At 39.1% G+C, this 25,063-nt stretch overlaps 1 protein-coding gene across 4 annotated transcripts in view; it reads right to left on the bottom strand.

Annotated features, from left to right (window-relative positions):
- Window positions 1-278: 278 nt before the first annotated feature.
- The window catches only part of agla (amylo-alpha-1, 6-glucosidase, 4-alpha-glucanotransferase a), a 67,417-nt gene continuing 42,632 nt past the window's right edge, over window positions 279-25,063 (bottom strand). For all 4 annotated transcript variants that reach the window (XM_036565304.1, XM_036565303.1, XM_036565305.1 and 1 more), the window contains exons 20-34: window positions 24,271-24,405; window positions 22,736-22,866; window positions 19,705-19,841; window positions 19,076-19,209; window positions 18,541-18,716; window positions 16,084-16,186; window positions 14,173-14,398; window positions 13,394-13,505; window positions 11,610-11,745; window positions 10,815-10,927; window positions 8,476-8,687; window positions 6,219-6,316; window positions 6,029-6,116; window positions 5,778-5,911; window positions 279-3,058 (exon numbers count right to left, since the gene is read on the bottom strand). In XM_036565304.1, coding sequence (XP_036421197.1) covers window positions 2,941-3,058; window positions 5,778-5,911; window positions 6,029-6,116; window positions 6,219-6,316; window positions 8,476-8,687; window positions 10,815-10,927; window positions 11,610-11,745; window positions 13,394-13,505; window positions 14,173-14,398; window positions 16,084-16,186; window positions 18,541-18,716; window positions 19,076-19,209; window positions 19,705-19,841; window positions 22,736-22,866; window positions 24,271-24,405 — 2,053 coding nt within the window. In that variant the 3' untranslated portion in view covers window positions 279-2,940. The remainder of the gene's footprint in view (window positions 3,059-5,777; window positions 5,912-6,028; window positions 6,117-6,218; window positions 6,317-8,475; window positions 8,688-10,814; window positions 10,928-11,609; window positions 11,746-13,393; window positions 13,506-14,172; window positions 14,399-16,083; window positions 16,187-18,540; window positions 18,717-19,075; window positions 19,210-19,704; window positions 19,842-22,735; window positions 22,867-24,270; window positions 24,406-25,063) is intronic.

Raw genomic sequence — 25,063 nt, 5'->3', positions numbered from 1 at the left:
CTATTGGTCAACTGATTTGGAACGGATAAAAAAAAATGAAAGCATTTAAAAATTTAAGCAAAAACCAGCAAAATGAGGAAAACATTTATATCAGAACAAGAGAAAATGAGTAGGAATCTTTTTGAAAAATTAAGTTGGATTTAACTCTCATTATTTGTATTTGCAACAAAATTCTGGACACTTAGATACTCCATATTTTGCCTGTGGACTTTATTATTTTGTTTGAAACTTGTGGCATAAAATGATCATATTCAAACATCAATAAAAATACCTTCAAGTAAACAACATGATAACACTTTATTACTGTAAATGGAAGTGAACCGGGAAGGACCGACCCAAAGCCATAAATACCAGAAATATCTAAAGGAAATATTTACTTTAAAACTTTTAAATTGTTCTAGATAAACAGAGTATCTCAGTGTCTGAAGCAAGACTGCATGTAGTTGGTATCTGAGGAACGTCTGAATGGAAAAATGGTTAATAAATCTAATTAAACCACACTGACACTTTCTGGATCTCTCTGTTTATTTCTAAGCCTCCAGTGTGTTTTAATTACACAACTCTATGTAACTTTAATCAAGTTTTAACATTCACATGTGAGAGACACTACAGCAGGTGACGGAAGACAACCGGCGTTTTCAAAAGTAAACACAGTGAAAGGCTGAACGCGACCAAAAACCACAAAACACACAGCTACACAAACAGCAGCAAGACTACAGCAATCAATCCAATTACTTAGAGGGCTTTCTGTATTAAAGGGAAACTCCACAGATTTTTCAAAAAAATCTGCTTAATTAAATGGTTAAGATGTAAACAGAGTCATTCAGAGTGGTTTGGTGTGAAACGCTCTGTTCTAGAGAAACTTACCGAGTCAGAACTGTTCACAGTGGTGGTGATAGGAACCAGACGTCCACCTCTAAAAGCTCCCTCACAGAAAGTTACTACATGAAATGGTTATGAATTCTCTGTCTGATGTCTGAGACACTGTTTTACGATAGTTTTGAGAAGGTTTTGAGCTAAAACATAGTTGTTATAATACATTCATGGTGAAGGAATACATGCAGGGTGGTGTAAGGCAAAAAACTTTTTTTTTCCAGTTTTACCACTATTTTATCATCATCATCATCATCATTACATATAAAAACTCATATAGACTCATATAGGTTCACTGGTAGTTTTGGATGGTAAATAAAACGGCTATATTTGTGTCGTAGACATGGTGACCCCTGGTTCCTATCACCACCACTGTAAGAAATCGGAGTCAGTCAGTTTCTCTACAACAAACCATCACCGTGAATGACTTTGCTTACATCTCAGCAATTTTATTAAGCAGAAATTCGGCAAAAACTCTGGAATTTCCATTTAAAGTGAGCCTTAACTAATACCCCGTTTACACCTAGCAGTTTCATGCATCGTGAGTATCAGGATTACATCCAGACTGAGATAATCCACATAACGCAGGTGTAAATGCACCCAATGAGCATTCAAAACACATTTAAATCTGATCTCTCAAACCATATCAGAAGCTTTGAGACGCATTTAGCCAGATGTTATACAAGTGTAAACGCATTCGACAACCAAAACTCCTCCCAACACAGTGACAACTCCCTCTGCTGTTCTGCATAAGGGAGAAAATGCCCACTGGACTGCCACTGCTAAACAGAGGCATCGCTGACCCTTCAGTTCAGCTCCTGAGGTTAATTCAGTAGCCGTCAGCGGCCAAAGCCAGTTTAAATAAAGTGCTAGTTGATTAATCTTTATGTCACCTCATCGTTATTCAGCGTCTTGCTACAATACACTGCGGTTTAATGCGTGCGGCTCATGACAGTGATGACTAGTACAGTAAGATAATAATCCTAATCAGCCGTCTTCTTGTAAACATCAGTGCAAAGAATTTACAACCATCTTTTGAATAGAACAGGAAAAATGAGCCACAGGCTGACTGATGTACGTATGCACAAGTTTGAACACCCCTGGCTAAATTACATTAACACATCATGTACAGAGAACAAACTGAAATATAGAATTTGTCTGAAAATTTTAGAGCGAAATTTCTATTTATTTGATGAATTTAACATGTTGAAAAAACAACATTAAATACAAAATGTGCCATAACTTTTGCCCAGGCCACATTTTATGTTTCACCCCCTTCCCACTATGTGGATTTCATCAAATAAAGAGTAATTTTGCATTAAAATGTAAGTTCTCTGTAGTGGATGTGTACTTTCCACTTAAAAAAAATCAACAAAACATTTGCATACAGCTAGATATGAGCAGGATTGCACACTACATGCCAAAAAGCAAGCGGTTTTTAATCTAACCGGAAACGCACCTGATTTCCAAGCCCAAATGCATGTGGTTAAAATCTAATTGGGATTAAATCCAGATACTGGCCAGTTGAAACGAGCAGGTGTGAACGGGGTCTAGGATTCAGGGGCAGCTACTTTGTGAGCTCGTGTTTGCGATACGTGAAGTGGGTTAGACCGAGGATTAGACATCCTAATTATACTGGCAGAGCACAGGTTTGTGTAACCTTTCGTACCATACAGTGCACATACTATACCACACACACAGCTGTTAGTTTATTAGGTACACCTACCTTGTACCTACACTCACTGGCCACTTCATCAGTTAGCACTTTGTAGATATACATATGAGAATGATCCACCACTCAAACATGTGGTCAGTGGTGGTCCTCTTCCACTAAACAGGGCAGGAGGGGGCTGATGAGCTACAGTCTAGTCTGCAACTGTAAACCTACAAAGTGCACCTATTTAGTAGGCGTTTCTGATAAAATGGCCAAAGACTGTAGCACAAGGCAGGCCTACCTAATAAACTGCCAACTCAGTGCATACTGTTTCTACTGCCTCCAAGAAGCTAAGGTGCAACTGGAGGAAAGCATTCAGGAAGACTCGAGGCAGGCGGTCAGCTTCTGAAAGCTCACAGATCGTTGAGGACCTCGAGGATAGTAGCAATGGACCAAGCCTGCGTCTCACAGCTGAAGGAACAGTACTGAGCGTTTTCATTGGTCAGTTCTGGCAGACCTTTCCAAGGGGACCTTTTAAGGGAGAAAAGAAAATGGTGACAGTAATTCAGTTAGTAATGTTCCAAGCTCATGCTGGACCAGCTTAGCACTAGAAATCAATCCACTATAGCAGATGTAGTTTAAAGCAGTGGTGCCAAATTAGGGATGAGTATTTTCACCATTTATGCCATTCAAATATCTGCATTTTTAAATGAATAGTATTTAAATACCACAAGAAGTAAATATTTTAGATTGTTATGAACATTAAGGCCCAATCCCATCTCTTATTTTTACCCCTGCCTCTTTTTAAGTGTCACTTTGCCCCTTGGAACTGAGTTACAGCGGGTAGTGGTTGAAACCTTCCCTATGAAATGAAACCCTCAAATAAAAACAGCATTACTTCATTAAGAGGCTACTAGCGCTGCTCTGTAGGCGACCCTGCCAGTCTGCAGTGACAGCAGAGAAGGGTAAAGTTCAGCTCCTCACTGCTGGGCTTTAGTTACATTTAGGGCATCATCTGCCTTCAAAGAGGGGGGCAATTATTTATTATCACCCACCCCTAATTCTTCAGTGATATGAAGCTGAAATCAGATATTCACCAGATCCTGTTCAAATTTTCCCTTTGCACTTTAAATGGAGGAGCAGAACTGCTGGACTATTTAAGGTGGAATGGGAAATTTAGCTAGCTGCTGAGACATCAGCAAACTACTAGCAAATTTTTTGTGCTTGTTATGAAGAAAAGCACCATAATACACTGAAACAACATTAAGCTAAAATAAAACAGTGGTTATCATAATTTTTAACAGAGAAAATTCTCACATTTGTGGTTTTTTTGTTGGCTTGCACAGCCATTTAGTCGGTTTTTCTCTTTTTCTCATAACACTTTGTTCGGAGTCTATGAAAAACCTCTGTTTGGAGGGCCACATAGCCCCAACACTTCACCCTCCCCCTCTATCTCAACAAGAATGTGGACACCCTACCCCTAGAAGTGAACGAGTGAAAGGGCAAAGGGCTAAGTGGTAGGGGAGAGGGGTGAAATGGAATTGGGCCTAAGATTATCAATTGTTCATTGCATGCAGCCAGCAAAAAAGTGATCTGAACCTTAATGTTCGGTCAATTTAGTGATTAATCTTGCACAGTTTACACTGTACAAATCTGTCACCTTCCTGTTTGAAAGCATTTCATATTTGGCTTTAGATGCAGCCATTGTGGTTTAACATGAGGCGCGATGTCAGCTGCTTACATTCTGTGTACATACACCTTTCCTCTACTGTAGTCAGTCTACATATGGACTTATGTACTATATAAATATATTTACATATACTTTCACTGCGTACATCTTCAGCTTTACAACCCCCGTCAAACGATATGCTCTGGTGATTTTCAAAGTGAAAGTAAGTTACCACATCCTGTACAGAGAACACAGTTAACATGACATTTCTTCTGCAAATGTCTGTGCACAATTTCTATTTATTTGCAGAGTTTGACATATTGGAAAAAAGAAACCTAGCATATAAAAAGTGGCATAACTTTTGCAGAGGCCATGTTTTATTTTATTTTTCCCCCCAATATGTTAAATTCAGCAAATATACAGTAATTGTGTATTAAAATATGCAGAAGTGTGTTCTCTGTAGAGGATGTGTAACTTACTTACTCTTAGAAAATCAACAAAACGTCATTTGACTGGGGCGCCTACCTTTTGCATATGGTACATACAGTATATATTTTCCGATCAGGCATAACATGATGACCACCTCCTTGTTTCTACGCTCATTGTCCATTTAATCAGCTCCACTTACTATATAGGTGCACTTTGTAGTTCTACAGTTACAGACTGTAGTCCATCTGTTTCTCTGCATACTTTGTTAGCCCCCTTTTACCCTGTTCTTCAGTGGTCAGGACCCCCATGGACCCTCACAGAGCAGGTACTATTTGGGTGGTGGATCATTCTCAGCACTGCAGTAACACTGACGTGGTGGTGGTGTGTTAGTGTGTGTTGCGCTGGTCTGAGTGGATCAGACACAGCAGCGCTGCTGGAGTTTTTAAACAGCTCATTGTCACTGCTGGACTGAGAATAGTCCACCAACCAAAAATATCCAGCCAACAGCGTTCTGTGGGCAGCGTCCTGTGGGCAGCGTCCTGTGACCACTGATGAAGGACTAGAGGATGACCAACACAAACTGTGCAGCAGCAGATGAGCTATCGTCTCTGACTTTACATCTACAAGGTAGGAGTGTCTAATAGAGTGGACAGTGAGTGTCCCACCCAAATAGTACCTGCTCTGTGAGGGTCCATGGGGGTCCTGACCACTGAAGAACAGGGTAAAAGGGGGCTAACAAAGTATGCAGAGAAACAGATGGACTACAGTCTGTAACTGTAGAACTACAAAGTGCACCTATATAGTAAGTGGAGCTGATAAAATGGACAGTGAGCGTAGAAACAAGGAGGTGGTCAGAATGTTATGCCTGATGTGTGTATATACTCAAATACTTTATAATAACTGTACTTTCATTGCACATCCTTTATATTACCCATAGACTGTTTGTCTACTATCTATTTCATGTATATACAGTGTATATCTTTGGATTTAATAGTGTGTTGACACCTGCATCAGGAGGTACTGCAGTTCTGTCCTACATTCAGTCAACAACTCACAATATAATGCATCATTTATTTCTTTTTTTCCCGATTAAGTAAATGATATTAAGAAGAGTATCCGTGTGTTTAAATAACCACGCCCATCCACCATTACCTTTCCAAGTGCACGTAATGACGAGAGAGGACGTTCTTCACTAAATACACCGTCTTGTCGTAAGTTTCCTTCCCAACTTTCTTGGCAAAGTATAACTTGGCACGTAGGAAGTAGCCAACTGGCCAGAGCCACTCCTGGTGAAGACAAACAAACAATCAAATAGGAGATAAGTATCCCACTATCAGGAATCAGGATATAACGGAAAATCAGGAAAAGTCAGCTATGAGGAAGTAAGTTGATTGTTTTCTTACAGGGCCTTGGTGGTAGTTGAAGCCTTTGGCTAGGTTGTAGTCGTCGTTGTCAAGCGAGTTGTCATAAACGCCGCAGTAAACCATGTCACTGTTTGGGAGGAGTCGAGACAAACAGTGACTCAGCGTAAACAGCTCACAGCACAGTGACACAGCTTTTTCAGTGAACATGGGAATGTTAAACATGACTCACTCTGGATCCAGCGTCTTCATTCCGAGAGGCCCGAGCAGCTTTTTCTCAGCGATATTCAGAGCCTCCCAGGCCCTTTCAACAGTGAACAGCTCTGGAGCCTACAGCAAAAAAAAAAAAACAGAGACAACCTGAAATCCATCGGACCTTTTACTTTGGTAATGGGTATTCCTGACCATATTAAAGCTACACTATGTAAGATTTTTCTGTTAAAATTGAAAGATTTTGAAGTTCAAAGTATCATTTCTGAGTCAGGAAAATAAAACAGGCTAAAACATGTCGAGAGTGCGCTGTTGCAAGTCGCCCTGTAGCGCCTGAAACAGTCATTTAAAGTCAGAGGAGTGGGACTGCGGGGGTTTTTCAGACCACCTCATGCAGCTTGATGTTCAGGTCTCAAATGCAAAATCAACATTATACTGATGAGGATGTGATGAAAATAGAAGATCATTAACTCAGAAGATGCATCATTCAAGTTTTGGCTGAGTTCTTGCTGAATTCTCTCATTCGCTTTCAATCATCAGCTTTACCCGCTCAGAGGAGGGGTCTGAAGCACAGCCCACGCTATAAAATGTTCTTCTGCATGTTGTGCAATTACACGTTTATATCAGAAAGGTCACCAAATCCCCAAATAAGCACAATTCATCATATCACTGCATTTAAAAAGCTAATCTTTGATTTAAACATAATGACTTTTGCTCTGCCGCTAAATTTTTGATTACGTCTGTAAAAAGCTTATGTGAATAAGCTCCGTTCTGAAGGGCTGTCCTGTATTGCGCCTCGATCAAAAGCAGTCTGGCCTGAAACACTTCTTATAACTTCATCGGGAATGGGCGGGGCTAAACTGCTGTAGGCTGAATTGGTGGTTGTATGTAAAAGATTGGCCATTTTTGCCTCTTAGCTTCCATATATGGACGGTGTGGAGTGGGGAATGAGCAGTACATTTGAACAGTATTTACATACTACATCAAATTATGTCACGCTACATCAAAATTCAATCTTCCACGATATTCCTTTAGGTCAGGGGTCGGCAACATGCGGCTCTTTTACTGCCCTGTTGTGGCTCCACAGCAGAATCAGATTTGTAGGTAAAAATAAAATAATCGTCCTTTACAGTAAAATAAAGCTCTGCTGATCGTTCAACACAGTTTAACAATAAATAAACTCCGGAGTTAATGTAGAACTGCTAATTCACCCTTTAACCCTGAAGATCAGCGCAGACTGCTGGTCACCATAGCAACACAGACAACTATCTCGCCTAGCTAGTAGCTAACGAAAAGGCAAAGAGAAAGATTTAAGAAGAACATCGATAATTTGGTGATGAATGGACTTATTTACATTTATAGTCACTCCAGCTGGTTTCCTGATACGTTTAATCTGCAACGAGAAACTGTCAAACGCTAAAAAGTCACAAAGCTGAAGTCAGTTTCTCATTCAGCATTAACATTCTGGCGCCTTATTTAAGGTGGAACGGGAAAATTCTAACAAGAAGTTACGAGAAAAGCGGCTATAGTTGAGCTAAAGCTCAAAGCAAAGTCTGCATTTTCGTTTATATAACATTTTTTAGCCTTTACTAGTACATTAACACATACAGAGACATATTTACAGCCAAGATGGTAAAATTGACATAAAATATTGTGGCTCTCAATGTGGTTTGATTTCTGTTGAAAGGACAAAATGGCTCTTCTTAACATTTGGGTTGCGACCCCTGATCCAGATAATCTTGAATAGATTACTTTAATACAATGGACACAAATACAGACAACATTTAGGCATCAAGATGGTCACTATTCATGGTCATTTTTAGACATGCGACAAACTTTTGTCCACGTTGTCTATTACAGATTACTGAACAACTCCACACGGTACCAGACAAGGGTGATTTAGCAAAGCAGTTAAACGACTGGATGTTAGGTTAGCTACACTGTCCTTGTAGCTCCAGTGCAAAGGAAAGAAGTAACTTCAGACACCAAACATCAACTTTCGGATAAGTGGATTCCTTTAATTAAGAAATGTCTAATTAATTCTTGCATTCTTTGCTGCTGTACATGAAACAAAAGCAACAAAAGAAGGAAGGAATGGAAAGTTGTGTGACTTAATAGCCGATAGTTAATATTTGGCTTAGTTACTAATATTTAATATTCCAGTCAAGCAAATAAAGGCTGATATCAGAAACCACCACCCAAACAATGAGAGTAATATGAGAGTGAAGTGAGACACAAAGCTCTAGTCTACTCTGTGTTGTTGCGAGAGCTGTGCTTACCACCACCATGGCGATGGTGAAGTTGGGGCGGAGCTGATAATCGCACCAGGGGCTGGAGGCTCCAAAGCTGTCTTTATAGATGCCCCTCTTATGGACCAGCTCGGGGTGTTTCTCATTGGGGTCGCTGGGGTCCTGAGACACGTAGAACATTTTCTCAAAGTTGTTCTGGATGTGTCTGTTCCAGTCTTCGTAGGACAGAGTGAGCTTTGAATCTAGAAATTAAGGAAGAAGAAAATGACTACAGGCTCACATTCAGCACGACGCTGCGCTAAAAACTGCACATCACTTGTTTCAGCCGACAAGTACGTGTTTAACACAAAACCTGCTCTGTTGATGAGCTCTATTAACCCTTTAATGCATACCTCAGCAGTGACCTCCCCACCTCCTCCGCCTTGCCAATTTTCCAGATGACAAAGTGACAAAAATACTTCAAAATATAAGATATATTTTAATGTGTTACTTTGTTATTGTCAGTGAAAAAGTGGCAGCGACACGAATCAGACACTGCCTTATGTTTTATGATAATTTTGAGAAGGTTTTGGCATAAAAAAATAAAATCCATTCTTGCCGGAGGGGAACGCGCAGGACGTCTTCACACAAAAAAGTCATCAAAGAAAACTTATTTGTTTTCAGGCTTCGTCCACATTACATATAAAAACTCAGAAGACACGTGGGTTCACTATCGGTTGTGGATACTGAATAAAGTGGATATTAAAATTATATTAATTTATATTTACTGTTATGTATATTAACCAATATCCGCATTGCACTTATCATGACTCCTGCTTTCTGACACCACCACTGTAAAGAAATCTGAGTCTGACTTTCTCTACAATTTCACATGAAACCCCTCTGAATGAGTTTATTTACATCTTAAGGGCTAACAAGCATACAATTCAAAATTCTGTGGAATTCTCCTTTTAATGTCACACATAAGTAAAACCTTGTAAGCCTATAAAAGAATGCACTGCAAGCTAGCTTGCATACTTTCTGTCCATAAATACAGACTAATCAACCTTCCCGGGATGTGTTTAAGGTTGCTTATAAAATCTGACGTTCTTTTGCCAGTTTCCCTGGAAATGTAATAAGTGCGTTTATTTACAGATTTATTATTGTATTTAGAGACATATTTGCTGTGTTTAGTCTCCAACTGACAGTGTAAATTGTTGAATAAATTGTTGTTGAGAAGCCCAGCGCTACTCACTGCTGTGTTTCCATCATTTCGGTTTATACTTGGTGTTCTCAGTTTTCTCAGTCTGAGAAACAGTGGCTGCTTCACAGGTGGCCCAGCCTCAGAATCGTTCCTTTTCAGAGACCCTTTTGACTTTTCATCCATGATGGATGAGTTATTACAATTCAAAAGTCAAAACACTTCACATTGACTTGCACTGAAAATCTAAACGTAACTAGCTAGCTTTTTGCCAGAAGAATCAAGGAGTGTGATATAACATTTTATTTGTGCAAATAATCAACAGAATTTTTAATAATTAAAATTACATTTAGTTAAATGTCTACATTTCAACAAATTTATTTTTCCTCTCTGTGAATTGGCTATTTTTTCCCCACTACTCCGACGAGTCGGACGTTATTTTAGCACCTCTTATTCAGGTGTCTACTTCCTATATTACACCAAAATATTCATGATTACAGGTAATGTTATTTCTGCTTGCATGAACATTTTATCCAATTTCTTGACTGGTGGGTAATTTTACCATGTGGCCGTTCGGCAGAAAAAAGCAAGACTTTCACCAGAAAAACAAAACGTTAAATGAATAAAACGATGAATAAATGTGACTAACTGAAAAAAAAATGTGAAATAACTGAATGTTAATAAGAAAAATGTTAACTGTGTAGTCTGTGTTGTCTAACTAGTACTGTGTGTATAATGGTTTAATTAATAAATTCATTCATTCATTTATCATCATCTAAGCCGCTTATCCTCCTGGGTCGCTCACTGGGCGGAAGGCAGGAAACACCCTGGAGAGGTCGCCAGTCCATCACAGGGTTAATTAATGAATGATTATCAAAATTTCTAATTAGAAATATGTCATCCTGAGATTTCTTATGGCATATACCAACATAATAAAACTGTTCATTTCTTCAGTTCTTCATCTACTGCCATTCTAGTCATCTGCAGCCTTTCTAGTGCTAAAAGCTGTATTGATTTACCATGTTAAGCCTGACTGTCCTATTTGTTGCTGTTCAAACTGATTTTTCTCTCAGAAGTCCTTTATCATAAGTCTGTGTCTAGTGATAGACAGTAATATCTGCAGGGTTAGACAGTGATGTGCAGCAGTATAACCTGCAGGTGATGCAGAGGGAGTGATAGTTGTCCTTACCGTCTCTGTGGATGTTTACGCTGGTGTAGGGGAAAAGACCCTGCTTATGGAGCTCCACCAGCCAGCGCACTGCAGACTTACACAGGGCCACAATCTCCACCGCAGAGCCGTCCCTGTTACAGCGACATCACAACCTCAGAAAAGAGCCTTACTGTCTCCTCATTCCTCCACACATACTGATATATCAGTAATACAGAGCATTTAACGGTCTGCACACCCTGATACGTCTCCAAAAGTGGGCAATAAGAGGGTCATTCTGCCATTGCAGTGGCAAACGGTGTCCTATAAATTTGAAGCCATGAAAATAAGCCCAAAATAAGAATAAAACACAGAGAGCTGAGCTCCACAGTACTTTTACTTCTGCTTATGCATATTTCTGAGGAAGATATACTCTTCATTAACACTTCGTTACTAAGATCTTTTTATGTTTAATGTCATTCGGTTATATTGGTTCTGCACCTGTCCTGCTCTGAGATTGGTCACACCTCTGACTTTTGGGATTTATCATTTTATTTTAGACCAAAATGATCCTAAACATTGTTCTGTTCCTATGTTGATAGATGTTGTATGTACTAAGACATTCCATTGCAGTTACTCAGTACTTAAGCAGTTTTTACCTTCAACCTGAGCCTTGATGAGAACTTGATTATATCACTTAATAATCCTTTTAATTCACTACAGGTTTAAGCTACTCTGCACACCACTCTAAATATCAGAACTAAAATAAAACCTAGTGGAAACTCAAGTAAACAAACAAAGCAGTGCAGCCTGTTTGGGAGCAGTTGCGATGCGTACCTGGGTGTAGCGGGAATTCCTTTGTTGCGTGCCCTTTCACTTTCTCCCATTTTATCCATCCAGGTCCCGCAGTTGAAGCGATTGCCTCCATAAACAAAGCCGGTGTCTGGGTTCACTTTGGCCACAATGTTGAAGCCTAACAGGAGAACCGAGGAGAAAAGGAGATGCTTAAAAACACATTATTTCTGTTTTAAAATCTGATTGCCTGAGCTACGCCGGTTTAAAACACTTGATGTACATAAGTGTAAAAACTAGAATAGACAAGAATAGAATAACATTTTATTGTCCATTTCTGGAAACCAGTCTTTGGCTTCACCAGGTTGCACAAAATAAGAATAATACATAGATTAATAGCAGAAAACGTTTACATACAAATACAAAACCTGACACCTGAAAACACACCTAAGAACACATACCAGCTTTAAATACACCAGCTATCAAAATAACTACAGTACAGTTAAAATTAGCTGATATGCTCATCAAAGCAACAAGTGACCTAAGAGTTCATTAGCGAAATTCAATTCCGGTATATATGAATTCTTAAAAATACTTTTTGTGGCCCGAGGTACCTACAAAGCTTTCCAGCAGGGAGAAATTTGAATTTGACAGAGGATGAGTAGGATCCCCCACAATTTGCTGGGCTTTCTTCCTACTACTAGACAAATATATCTCGCATAACTGTTTTGTGGTGTCAAAGTTTGTGGTGATTAACACTGCTTTCTTTTTTTACACCGTCACTGTATTTTCCTAGTTCAACCTTTTGAACCACTGGTAGCTGACCACTTTGTTGCTACGACTCTTCAAATAAAGCTTTTAAAAGTTCCTATATGGCTCTGCTGATAAAACCAAAATTATTAACCAAAATTATTTCCAGATTCTTCAATGCCGTGAGTTTGTTTATCACTGAAGTACGTCGAGTCTGAAGAATCATTCCCAAGCGGAACACGCTGATGAACTGGTAATATCAGCAACGACGAAAGCTTAATAAGGTTCCCCATGTAAGCTTCATGTTCAGTTCATGCCTACACACAATTAAAATAAGGTCACTAAAATGACTGGAATGAATAAATACAGTCCCATGAAGCTTATTTTGTCTATTTATATAGCTATAACAACACACATTGCTTAAAATATGGACAAAATCTTTCTGTAGGGTCACATTTCAAGCAAATAAGACAAATGTAATTGTGATTCACTACACAAAAGAATGTGATTAATCATGATTACTGTCAGCCCTAGCGAAAACCTCAGCAACACCACTGTGACTGATACACTCATACCAGCACCACACACACTACCATGCCAGTGCCACTGCTGTGCTGAGAATGAACCACCACCATCTGGACAACAGCACTCCAGTGATCAGAAACTGACCAATAATAAACAGAGGGGGGTGATACACTGTGTAGCACATGATGCACTTAATTTTAACAACATTATGCGAGTTATTTAAAGACATTGTGCTGTTTTTGGAATAATCCCTGATTGCTATGCTGCGTGGCGACCACAGCCTACTGTTGAACTACTGTTGTTTTTTAAAACGCATGTATTTTATCATATTGTATGTCATTCTTTTATAAAAGCAATAAGCTGTAAGGCTTTACTCCATGTAACACTGCCCATATTTTGTGCTATATTGCATTGACAAAGAACCAAAGATTCTTATTTCTGGGGCTGACAGTGAATGAGAGGAAAAGTTATAAGTTATAAAACCCCAGCTGTAAGTGATCACAAGCGACAACAGACTAGTGTTTTTTGGTGAAATATTCCTTAATAAGAGTCACCTTCATCTCTCATGTTGCGGTCGATTTGCGGGCCAGCGTTTCTCTCCCTGAACTCAATCCCCTGCATGTGACGCTGCAGAGCTTCATGAATCACATCACACAGAGGCTGATCCTGCAGAGTCAGAGAAACACGTTATACATGCACACATTTACTCACCATGCAGAATTATTAGGAGCCTCTTCCTTCTGCTGCCAATCTCCACTTACACCATCCACCACTTACGATCCGCCGCACAATTCATCGGCCCCACTCTCTTCATTTATCATTATCACTTTCTGACCACATGACTGCTGTTGCTAGACTGGGAGAGAACCACCACCTGAAAATATCCAGCCATGGCTCTGTGGTCAGAAACTGACCATGGATGAAAAGCTGGAGGATGACTAACACAAACTGTGCTTCAGCAGATGAGCTACAGTCTCCAACTGTACACCAGCAAAGTGTAGCTGCAAGAGAGGGGTTTCTGATAAAGTGGCCAGGGAGTGTATCTACATATCTACAGATAAGGTGTGTACTTGGGGGAAAAATAGATATGCACACAATGCAAAACACTGTTTTATTAACTTACTATTTGATGTTCAGTTAACTTAAAATTATAAAAATCAGCCACATTAAACTGCAAAAGTGTCTCATATGTTGCTGGTACTGAGTACTGATTGTGTTGGGCTATAAAAAAATATATTTTAACCCAATTTTTTTTTCCAAATTTTTGTTCAGGTGACAAAAAAAGCTACTAGATCAAATTAAGCTGGATTTTTATACTGTATGTATGTCTCACCACTGTGCCTGGAGCCTGTGGCTGTGAGTCGTCTGTGGGGTACATCCTGGAGACGGGACACTGTAGGATGTTGGTTCCGTTGGGCACCATGTTGCAGTAGTCCTGAATACACTGCAGCCACCACCACACAGCATCACGACAGTTATAGCGGGCAGATACTCCCTCACCCAACAGGTTAGGGATCAGCCCGTGCCTTAGAGTACCAGCAAACGACAGGATAATGTTCCTGAGAGAGGGAGAGGGAGAGAGAGAGAGAGAGAGAGAGAGAGAGAGAGAGAGAGAGAGAGAGAGAGAGACAGACAGACAGACAGACAGACAGACAGAGAGAGAGTTTTTATTCAGATCCAATGCATCTACTTGATGATAAGGCTGATGTTAGTATGTTAGTCATTGGTCCTGCCAGTTAACTCTTCTGAAAACAAAGCATATTAGTTATTTATCAGTCATAGTTTGTTGACATCAGCAAAAAATGTCTGTAGAAAGGTAAATTTTCACCTTCAATCCACACCACAAACAGGAAAAAGTCAAAAATGCTGATGCCTTTTGATTCTTGAGGAAACTAACTGTAATAATGTAATTACATTTAAAGGACTCATATCAAGGAAAACTGAAGTATCTATTTTTCTGAAATAAGAGTTTGACGTAAACATGTACATTTCAAAATATACAGTTCATTCCCTGGTCAGTACAGTCCACACACTGAAACTAAGCTACAGCAACCCTGATCTGTGTTCTGAATTCATTGTTGTTTTGATGTCACAAAAACCTACACATTTACATATACACACCTATCCAGGCTATAGCAGTTTAGCCCCGCCCATTTACACTGAAGTTATAAGAAGTGTTTCATATAACTGTGTCTAATGTCTGTTCAATTTATTGTATTTATTGTATTGTTTTCTAGCTTAATTTTTGTTTGCACACTGTCTGCACGTTCGCACTTTGTAATTTCGTACTTTTGTACTTTTTGTTCCTTGTTGCACCGTGTTGTTCCTGCAGGAACGTAATTTCGCTCCACTGTGTACTTGTACATAGATAGAATGACAATAAAAGCCTCTTGACTTGACTTCAGCTCAGACTACTTTTTCAATTAGGCACAAAACAGTGCGGCCAATCAGAACAGAGCTTATTTATGAATATAACAAACAGCCTGTTTCATTATAAGAGATGCGGTGGGAAAACGGTCATGCAGAAATTTATTTTGACTACTTTTGGTTCATAAAACCACACAAACATTTTAAGTGGACTTTAAATGCAAGAAAATTGTAGGATATGTACCCTTTATACAGTATAGCCAAACCTATAAATAACTCTAGGCTTCTAAGAGTTAAAACATTCATAAAACAAAATATATTTTTTTATTACTATGTGACCAGCGTTGGGGTATTTACTCAAAACCGTAATGTGCTACAACTATCTAGCCACCTTTTCCAAACGGTACTGAGATTACTTTACTCTTTACTTCCTGGAAAGAATAATCTCACTGACTTTACTTCTGTGTTACTCTCTAAAAACCACAGCGATCTGTATCAGCTTAAAAGCACAAGAGAAAATTCAATAGTTCTTCCTGTGCTTTTCTTAGACATAAACAGCCAATCACAGTAAACACAGTTTTAAAGGCCACCAAATCTTACTGCCTTTACTCTGAACATGCAGTCAGTTACACTGACTATAATGCTAATGCTACACTGAGGCTGATTTAAAAAGCAAGAAACTAGTCAGCAGAAAAAGTCTAAATACAGCTGCCTGGAAATAACATCAGCATAAATAAAATGTGAAGCTCACAGAGCTGTTTCTTAACGAAAATCAAGGTAAAACAGGAAAACGTTATCCCACTACTGTAACGTTACTTTGTACTACTTTAAACACTGTATGTGACGACAAGAATTAAACAGTGATGTTTTAGGTTACCTGGCCTCCATGTGACGGCCAGTGACCAGCAGGAGGCCCCGCAGGGCGATGAACGTGTCTCTGCCCCAGCAGCGGAAAATTCCAGCGGAGAAATGAGGTAAACCTGTCGAACGCAGAAGAGCCAGAAATATTTATATAACTCGTCAACTGATTTCATGAATACGGACGTTCATAGCTATTAGGGATGCAGCTGTACAGTGGGCCCACGGTTCGGGATGTATCACGGTTTTTGCCATGGTAACGGTACAGTTTTTTTTGTTCATAATTAAGAAACAAAAACATCCCCCTTTAAACAACGAACTCTTTATTTTCCTTATAGACAAATAAAACTTTCTAATAAGAAAAATGGCTGCATGACTGACCGGCCTGGATTCTGTCTCTACTGTATGAAATCAAAACGAGAAAAACATTAAAAGCGCTTCATAGCTTTGACCACCAGTAGGTGCTTCAAGTTCTGTATTATAAATAATGAAACAGAGCCAGATAGAGTGTCTGTGTCAATTTGTTTTCAGTGTCTCTCTGTGATGTTTCATAGAATTCGGGAACTACTTTGCTGCTGAAATGTGTGCAGGAGGGGACACTGGCTAAGATTACATGCAAAGATTTCTGCCAATCCGACTGAATGCAGTCCAATTATAGTTTAAGACTGAGGTTAATTGCATGCGTAGAGAACCACTTAGTGTAGACGTTATCATGGCAACCAGCATCACGAGAGTCCAGTCAGAGTGAGATGAGCAGCAGTGAGCAGTGCTTGTGTTTTTAATTACTTTAAAATGATGTCAGACTCAGGAAAACGTCCTTCACACGTCCTTATTAAAGAAGGCCGAGAGGAAGACGTCGTGTTCTGAGACACATAAGCTGGACGTCCGTCCCACCGCCGTCTTTTAAAGATCACAGCATGAACTTCGTCTCCTCTGCAGACCAGTTTCTGCTCCGCCATGTTGAACGGTATAAACTTTCACTATGACGCAACAAACATGATCAGAACGGACTTAAACTTTCTGATAGGGAATGTAATCAGATACAGGCGTTTACACGGAAAATATTCTTCTATTTAATGGATTATTTACAGGATTACCCACCTCGATCAGTCAGATAGAAACTGTATTGTGAATGGCCTCAATCAGACTAGTCTAGTCAGATTGAGGTGTTTACATGGACGTATTCTATTCCGATTGAGCTGTTAGTCAGATTATTAATGGATTATTAGGCTGCATGTAGACGTGGCTACTGTAAAGACAACCGCACAAGGCAGCAAGGCCAAATTTTTTGGACGCAGTGCGATGCGGGTCGTCCGGTGTGCGGTGGCCTTGACTTCTTGTCACGTTGGAGCTGAGAGATTATTATTATTATTTGTTTTTAGTTCCCTCTCTCTCTTCTCCAGCTCATATTTACATACAAAGCGATGACTGGAAGTTCTGTGGAACTGAATGTACACTGTGCATGTAGTCTGCAGTGCAATAAGCAAGTTTCAGAAATTATAGGAAAAAAACAGGCATAACGTAATAGAGAGAGAGAGAGGGGACTGAAATGTGGGCAGGAGGGGACACTGAGGGAGATCACATGCAAAGATTTTTGCCAATCCGATTGAGTACATTCCTATTATATATTACAGTGGTTCACCTGTGTGTATTAAACCGTAGGGGGCGTACTGAACTGTTCGATAATGTACCATGTACCGCTGCATCCTTAGTGGCTATACACCGACCAGGCATAACATTATGACCACCTCCTTGTTTCTGTGCTCATTGTCCATTTTATCAGCTCCACTTACTATATAGGTGCACTTTGTAGTTCTACAGTTACAGACTGTAGTCCATCTGTTTCTCTGCATACTTTGTTAGCCCCCTTTTACCCTGTTCTTCAGTGGTCAGGACCCCCATGGACCCTCACAGAGCAGGTACTATTTGGGTGGTGGGTCATTCTCAGCACTGCAGTAACACTGACGTGGTGGTGGTATGTTAGTGTGTGTGTCTGAGTGGATCAGACACAGCAGTGCTGCTGGAGTTTTTAAACACCTCAGTGTCACTGCTGGACTGAGAATAGTCCACCAACCAAAAACATCCAGCCAACAGCGTCCTGTGGGCAGCGTCCTGTGACCACTGATGAAGGACTAGAGGATGACCAACACAAACTGTGCAGCAGCAGATGAGCCATCGTCTCTGTCGACTTTACATCTACAAGGTGGACTGACCAGGTAGGAGTGTCTAATAGAGTGGACAGTGAGTGGACACAGTGTTTAAAAACTCCAGCAGCACTGCTGTGTCTGATCCACTCAGACCAGCACAACACACACTAACACACCACCACCATGTCAGTGTTACTGCAGTGCTGAGAATGACCCACCACCCAAATAGTACCTGCTCTGTGAGGGTCCATGGGGTCATCATGTTATGCCTGATCGGTGTACATCTGTGATGTAATTATAACAGGATGAAGATGGTGTTGCTAGGTCACCTGCTGCCATGGACACACAGCACTGCTCCTGCTGGTTGGTGATGGTGTTGAATCTGTAAGGAACGTCGGTGAGCGCAGGAGAGAGAGGAGGCAGAGCGGGGAAACGACCCACTCCACACATCTGCACTGAGCCCAGAGCCAAAGACCGCACGAAAGAGGAGCCTTCCTGCACAAAACTGACACATAACCACGCAAATCAGGCATATTACTGATGTTTCAATGCCTTGTTTTCAAAACCTGAAACATTTTAATGCTAATTAGAATAAAAAATATATATATAATAATAATAGTGAAGGTAAATGCAAGGTAAGCATCTATAAAGCAACTACAGTGGGCTTTCCAAATAAAGTGTTACCAGCCTAAAGGGTCACTGTTATTGTAGGAGTGGATGTACAGCAAAATGACAATAATAACTACAGACTTTAATTAAATATTTACCCCTTAACTACGGTATGACTTCATCAATAATAGATCAGAGTTAAAGTTAAACTGACCAGTGGATGGACAGTGACAAGTGGATGGATGAGTGACTAACCTAGACATTAGTTTGAAGGTGGCGTCGAGGGCAGTGGTGTAGGCCCCAACCAGAATGGCATCAAAGTAGCAGGGGATGAGGTAGCGAGGGATGTGTTTGAGGTAGCCAAACATGGCCTGGAACCACTGACCAACCTGTAAGACATGACAAGACTCAAAAGTCAGGGTCAAACCTTTCAAAATCTGCCAGAAAGCTTTGAAGTCATAGATAAGCGGTTTTAGTTCTGGCCTTTATCAGCAGGTTTCTTACAAAGACCTTATTTTCTATTTTTTCCTTTTATTATTGTTACCTTAAGTTTCACTTACAATATCTGTGTGGTTTTAAGTACCAAAATCCAACCTCTCTTAATGTAAAAAATACTCTGCTTGTATTATGTGACGCTGTGACATCACAACCATGATAAATTCAATAGGGCTCTTGTGCAGCTTTGTTTCCATATATGGAATGATTAGACTTGGGAATGAATAACAATTTAACAGTTTAACAATCTCAACAAAGTATATCAAACTCTTATTTTGAAAAAAAAAAAAAATTTGGAAAATTAGTTTTTATGGGTCCTTTAAGATATCTAAAAACCTGTTTACATTTGACTTATTAGCACAATTTACTGTGTGTCCTGCTGTGCTCACCTCTCCGAGTGTTCCTCCGCGGGACGCCAGCCGGTTACTCACATAATCGATCATCCAGTCACCCTGCCTCAGGTTATCGCAGAACGGGTGGCCCAGGTCATTTTTAGGCCGAATGTCAGCCATCACTGACAGCAGACCTGCGTTATAATAACACATTTAAGAGTTTTTCGAACATCTGCCTCCCTATTACATGTTTAAAACTGAAGTCATGAAGCCATGAACTCCTAGTTTCCCTGGACTAAACAGAATTTTTAGATCTGAAACTCTTTTGACGCTGTAGACTAGGTTTAACAAAACTTGAAAACCTGAATTTATACTAAAAAAAAAAATTATACACTTTTGTTTGATTTTGTTAGACTGACCCTTAGAGCTGTCAGCTGGGCCCAGCATTAAAAGTGCATTAGAAAATTAATTATTTCTTTTATTACTATTAAAAGTAACCTGTAAAATATGTGGGACATGATTAAAAAGGAATGGGGGATTAAAAACATGTGAAGAGGGTGAAGAGTATAAGAGTTGAACTGTCTGAATGGATGATGAATATAGAGTATATATGGAGATTTGGAGAGAGACTAGAGAGCATGATTAGACAAAAAGCCCCTCTGGGTAAGTGAACTGTAATGGTAATGTATGTACTACAACAAATCAATACTTTTAGATACAGACTTTATTGAGCATTTTGATCTCTGAAGCAATGCTAGCATAATGCTATACTTTCATCATCTATATTTAACCAATTAACTGACCTGTCTCCAAAGTAGTTGGTGAGCATGCTATGAAAGAAGCTCCATGCTGCCTTTATTACGCCTTTATTACACATTCAAATTGGAAAACGTATTTTTGATTTGTTCTTCTGATTAGGGCTGGGCAATATGACAATGATTATCGTTACTGTGACAAACTGCTTCACAATATGTCACAATATGCATTTCTGAGCATATTGTGGATATCGTCAGTACTTAAAAACACTTCCCAACTGCATGTCTGAATACAAAGATAGCATAGTTAGTCTAATTAATCTGATTTAAATAATCAGTTTAGTGAAATGTTGAATAAAAATAAATGCATTATAGTAATTACGGCACACTTAAAATTGTGTGCTACTTTGACTGTTCCAACTCATTAGATGTCAGAAAAAAATAAATATTGTATCATAACTTTTTAAAGTATAGTTGTGATGTTACATTTTTGGTTTTAAGTACCAAAAACAGTTCTCCAACCTCTCTTAATGTAAAAATTAAATGGTCTGCTTTTGTTATTGAGCCTTTAAGACTGATGCTGTGAAATCACAACCATGATAAATTTAATGGGCAGCTTTTTCCATATAAGGAATGTTTAGACTTGGGAGTGAATAACAACATAACAATTTTTACATAGTAAGTCAAACTCTTATTTTGAAAAAAAAGCAAGGAAAATGAGTTTTTCAATGACACGAGTCATTTAAGATACCTAAAAACCTTTTTAAATTTGACTTATTAGTGAAATGCAGTGTGTGTCCTGCAGTATATTGTATATATTGTGTATCGTGTATCAAAGTTTCAAACTTTTTATTTGTCACATACAAAGTCATACATGGTACAACAAGCAGTGAAATGCTTGGATAACTGCCTGCTCACATGAAGCAATCAGGTAATAAGAAACAGCAGTCAAACAGAACAACAACATTGTAGAAAATACATAACAAATCATATTCATATCGGGTATCTTTGTTACGTCCATAGGACGTATGTTTTGTTTTGCTTGCTTCCTTTTCTTTCTTTCTCTCTCTCTCTCTCATACTCTTGCTTATTAGGAACCCGCCCACTTGTGCGTCTGATTGGCTGGAGTCCCGTAACGAAATTTCATCTGATTGGCTGGCTGAAATTGCATGGAGTATATCTTCGACGGCTGCGCCGGATGTCATCGAGGCTTTCCTCCATGGCGGCTTGGGGTGATTGTTTTTAGATCCGAACCGCAGCTCAGCTTGTTTGTTTTATTGCTAGCGATTGTCTGTTCTCCTCCCAAATGGAATAGCTTAGCTTTACCTCTTGTTCTCTACCCAGTTATCTCTGCAGTTAAACCGTAAGCTCAGGATCTGTCTCTGGAAATGTTCACTCTTATGCCGACCAGGTTGTAGGAGTGGGTGCCATTTCTTTTGACCTTGTTTTCTCCTGTTTTTGGTACAGTTAGGGAGTTAAGAAAGACTGACTGTACTTTTGTTTCTTTATGTTTGCATAGGTAAGTTAGTTCTCTAGCATCTCTAGCTAGGCTGGTTATGTTTACTGTTATGGCACATGCCCACTCTGACGTTCTCCTGTGTCGTGTACACAAAAGAGCAGCATAAAAAGAAAATAACACGACTTGACCTGTTTAAACGTCACCTGGCTCTCTTTTGTCCTCTTTTTATGTTATGATCATCACAAACCCCTAGACAGGTCGTAACAATCTTGAAAACTTTTTAAAATATTGTGATGTTACATTTTCGCCATATCACCCACCTGTACTTCTCAGCAATGATAAAACTCAACTTACGTGTAAACTACATTCCTATTAATGTGTTCTGATCCCTGAAGCAACGTTAGTATAATTCCATACTTTTATCATCTATATCTAAATAACAATGAAAGTAAATATGCAGTCTACCTCATTGCCAGACAGTGAAGTCATGACAGCGTTTGGTAAAGCTAGCAAACTCCAAATGAAGTCTGATGGACTCTGATGGTCAATTCTCTGGGTGTGCTTTTTGTTGATGGGTGGGAATGGGAAGCAGCTCGTTCCTGTGTTGCAGTTCACCTAATTAACTAGGTTGAGTATTTCTTACATCTTCTAAAACTGATCTCCCGTGTGTCGCTTTAATCAGACTCAGCTCAGTTTGGCACAAAAGTATTAACCCCTTTTGTGAGTTAAAATGAGTGTGAGAAAGCCAGAAAACACTAAAGCTTACAGAACTGTGGCCTTCTGCAAAAAACACAACACTGAAGTTATCAGAATCAGAACAGCGAAAGGTAGAAAAATCAGCATTAAGTTACTTTAAGCTAGGCTTGGTCTGTACCTTGCAAGCCGCCATACTTCAGGGTTGTCCAGCCAGGGATGCCGTAACAGCCTCCTCCATCTTCCTTCTCCTCTGAATCGCAGCGGAACAACAGCACGTTCATATCAGCCAGCGTCAGCTTCTCCATGATCCTGCAGAGGGAAACGCAGCACTCACACTTGTTGAACCCCATCAAACATAACAACTTACCAGCTATACAGTCGTGTTTGTCTCCTTAAACTGATTGAAATCTGCTCTCAGGGTAGTTGGAGAGCATGCATGTCCACACCGGTCAGTAAAATGGATCAGCATGTGGAACTGGAGCTTTCTGTGAGCTGCTGTGTTTCCCATCACTGTGTAAAAGAAGCTCCATGCTGCCTTTATTGTTGGATGCACTGTTGTAATCTTTATGCTACACTCTTAAAAATGAAGGTTCTTTAAGGGTTCATTAGTAAAGAAAATGGTTCTATATAGAACCAAGAACACTCAAAGAACCCTTTGTCTGATTAAAGGGTTCTTTGCATCAGCTCTATATACAATCTTTTTGAAAAGGGTTCTATATAGCACCAAAAATGGTTCTTCTATTGTTATGATGTCAGGCTTGTAAGAATAGAAGACCACTTTCTGGAGCTATATATAGAACCCTTTTAAAAAAGGTTCTATAGAACCATCTACAGCACATTCTCAATCAATCTGAAAAACCCTTTCACAAGGCAAAGAAGCATTTCATTGTGTAAATGGTTCTTCAAATGTTCATGGTTCTAATGGTTCTACATAGAACCATTTTCTTTACTAAAGAAACCTTGAAGAACCATCTTTTTTAAAAATGCAGCATACAGAAACACTTGAATTTGTAAACGTGTATTATTGATTTGTTCATCTGAGTAATGATTAGAATTGGGCAACATGAGTGAATTACATTGTTATTGTGGTTTATTAATATTTAACTTATTTCTAGACGTGTCTTGTTTCATTGGCAGATCATGTTTCTTGTTTTAAGCATTATTTTGTGAAATTATGCTTAAAATTTTCTTCATTATTTCTCAAAACAAGTAAACTAATCTGCCAATGGAATAAGACACTTTCACCAGATAAAATCACTTAAAACAAGTAAAAATGTACAGAAACAGGTGGAATAATCTTAGAATATTCTTACAACAGACTCATAATGAGAAATAGTAGATTATAATATAATTTTTTTTTGCTTGTTAAGATATTATTTTTTGAAGTGTGATGGAGAAAAGAAGATTAAATGGCAGAAATAGCTGCTCCTTTATCTGCCGTAAAGGGTTAATATCTGTTTAATGGCATAATTGACCTAAATAAAAACCAAAAACACAACAAAAGAACTGTTTGGGTATTCCCTGTGACCCGGAAGGATAAGATGGCTTAGAAAATGTGTGTGTGTGTGTGTGTGTGTGTGTGTGTGTGTGTGTGTGTGTGTGTGTGTGTGTTTGGGTACTATTCAGAATTATTCCCATAAATACAATGAAAACAAATGTGACTGGAGGAAATATTTACACTGTAGTGGAACACAAACAACAGTGTTGACTCACTGTGTCAGTGGGGTTTTCAGGATTTCTGGGGCGTTCTTGTCCGGCACGCTGCCCGCTGCGTAGTGAGGGTTGAACTGAATGAGATGGTTTCTCAAAACTCCCACAAGCTCCTGAGCCTTGGGGTCCAAACTCACCCTGCAGACGAGAGAAGTGGAATACAGAGAAGCACGAAGAGACCAGAGAGGTTTTTTTAATAGTTTGCATGTATTTGTGTGCAACTGGAAAGGTTTCCTTCCAAGATGTATTAAACATACTTTAAACATACTTTTTTCATTTTATTTTCTATTTTTCTTTTTTTCTGTACATATACAACAAACATTGTTATATTATAATAATAGCACCTTTAATAAAGTAATAAAAATGCCTTTTTGACAAAGTGTGTTATACATAAGCTGTTAATCCTTACAAACATTCTTTTATACAGTATATACAGTACCTTGCAAAGGTTTTAGGGCTCAACCAAGATTAGATTTATTGAGCTGTTTATCTGGGCAGTACATGCTTATTTGCTCAGAAAAACACAATTTTTACAAGAAATATTATAACATTAATAAAGTTAGTAGTAATTTCATGTATTAAAATGTTGTTATTTAACCATTTCCAAACCTCTCCTCGAGGAAGATCAGCATTATTTGTAGTTTTCATCCAATACCTGGTTTGTTATCAATATTCTTTATGTTAAATCAGGTGCTGCAGATGAAATTTAACAAATCCATGTGATTCCAAGAGAAACACAGAACCAAACTTTGTTCTCTAAACTTTTTTAAAATGAATAAAAAAATGTTTTGCCTTT

This window comes from Colossoma macropomum, unplaced genomic scaffold (genome assembly GCF_904425465.1).
Source record: "Colossoma macropomum unplaced genomic scaffold, Colossoma_macropomum, whole genome shotgun sequence".
Classification (NCBI taxonomy): Eukaryota; Metazoa; Chordata; class Actinopteri; order Characiformes; family Serrasalmidae; genus Colossoma; species Colossoma macropomum.
The sequence above is the reverse complement of the archived record's forward strand: the minus strand, read 5'-3'. Positions and strand labels throughout refer to the sequence as shown.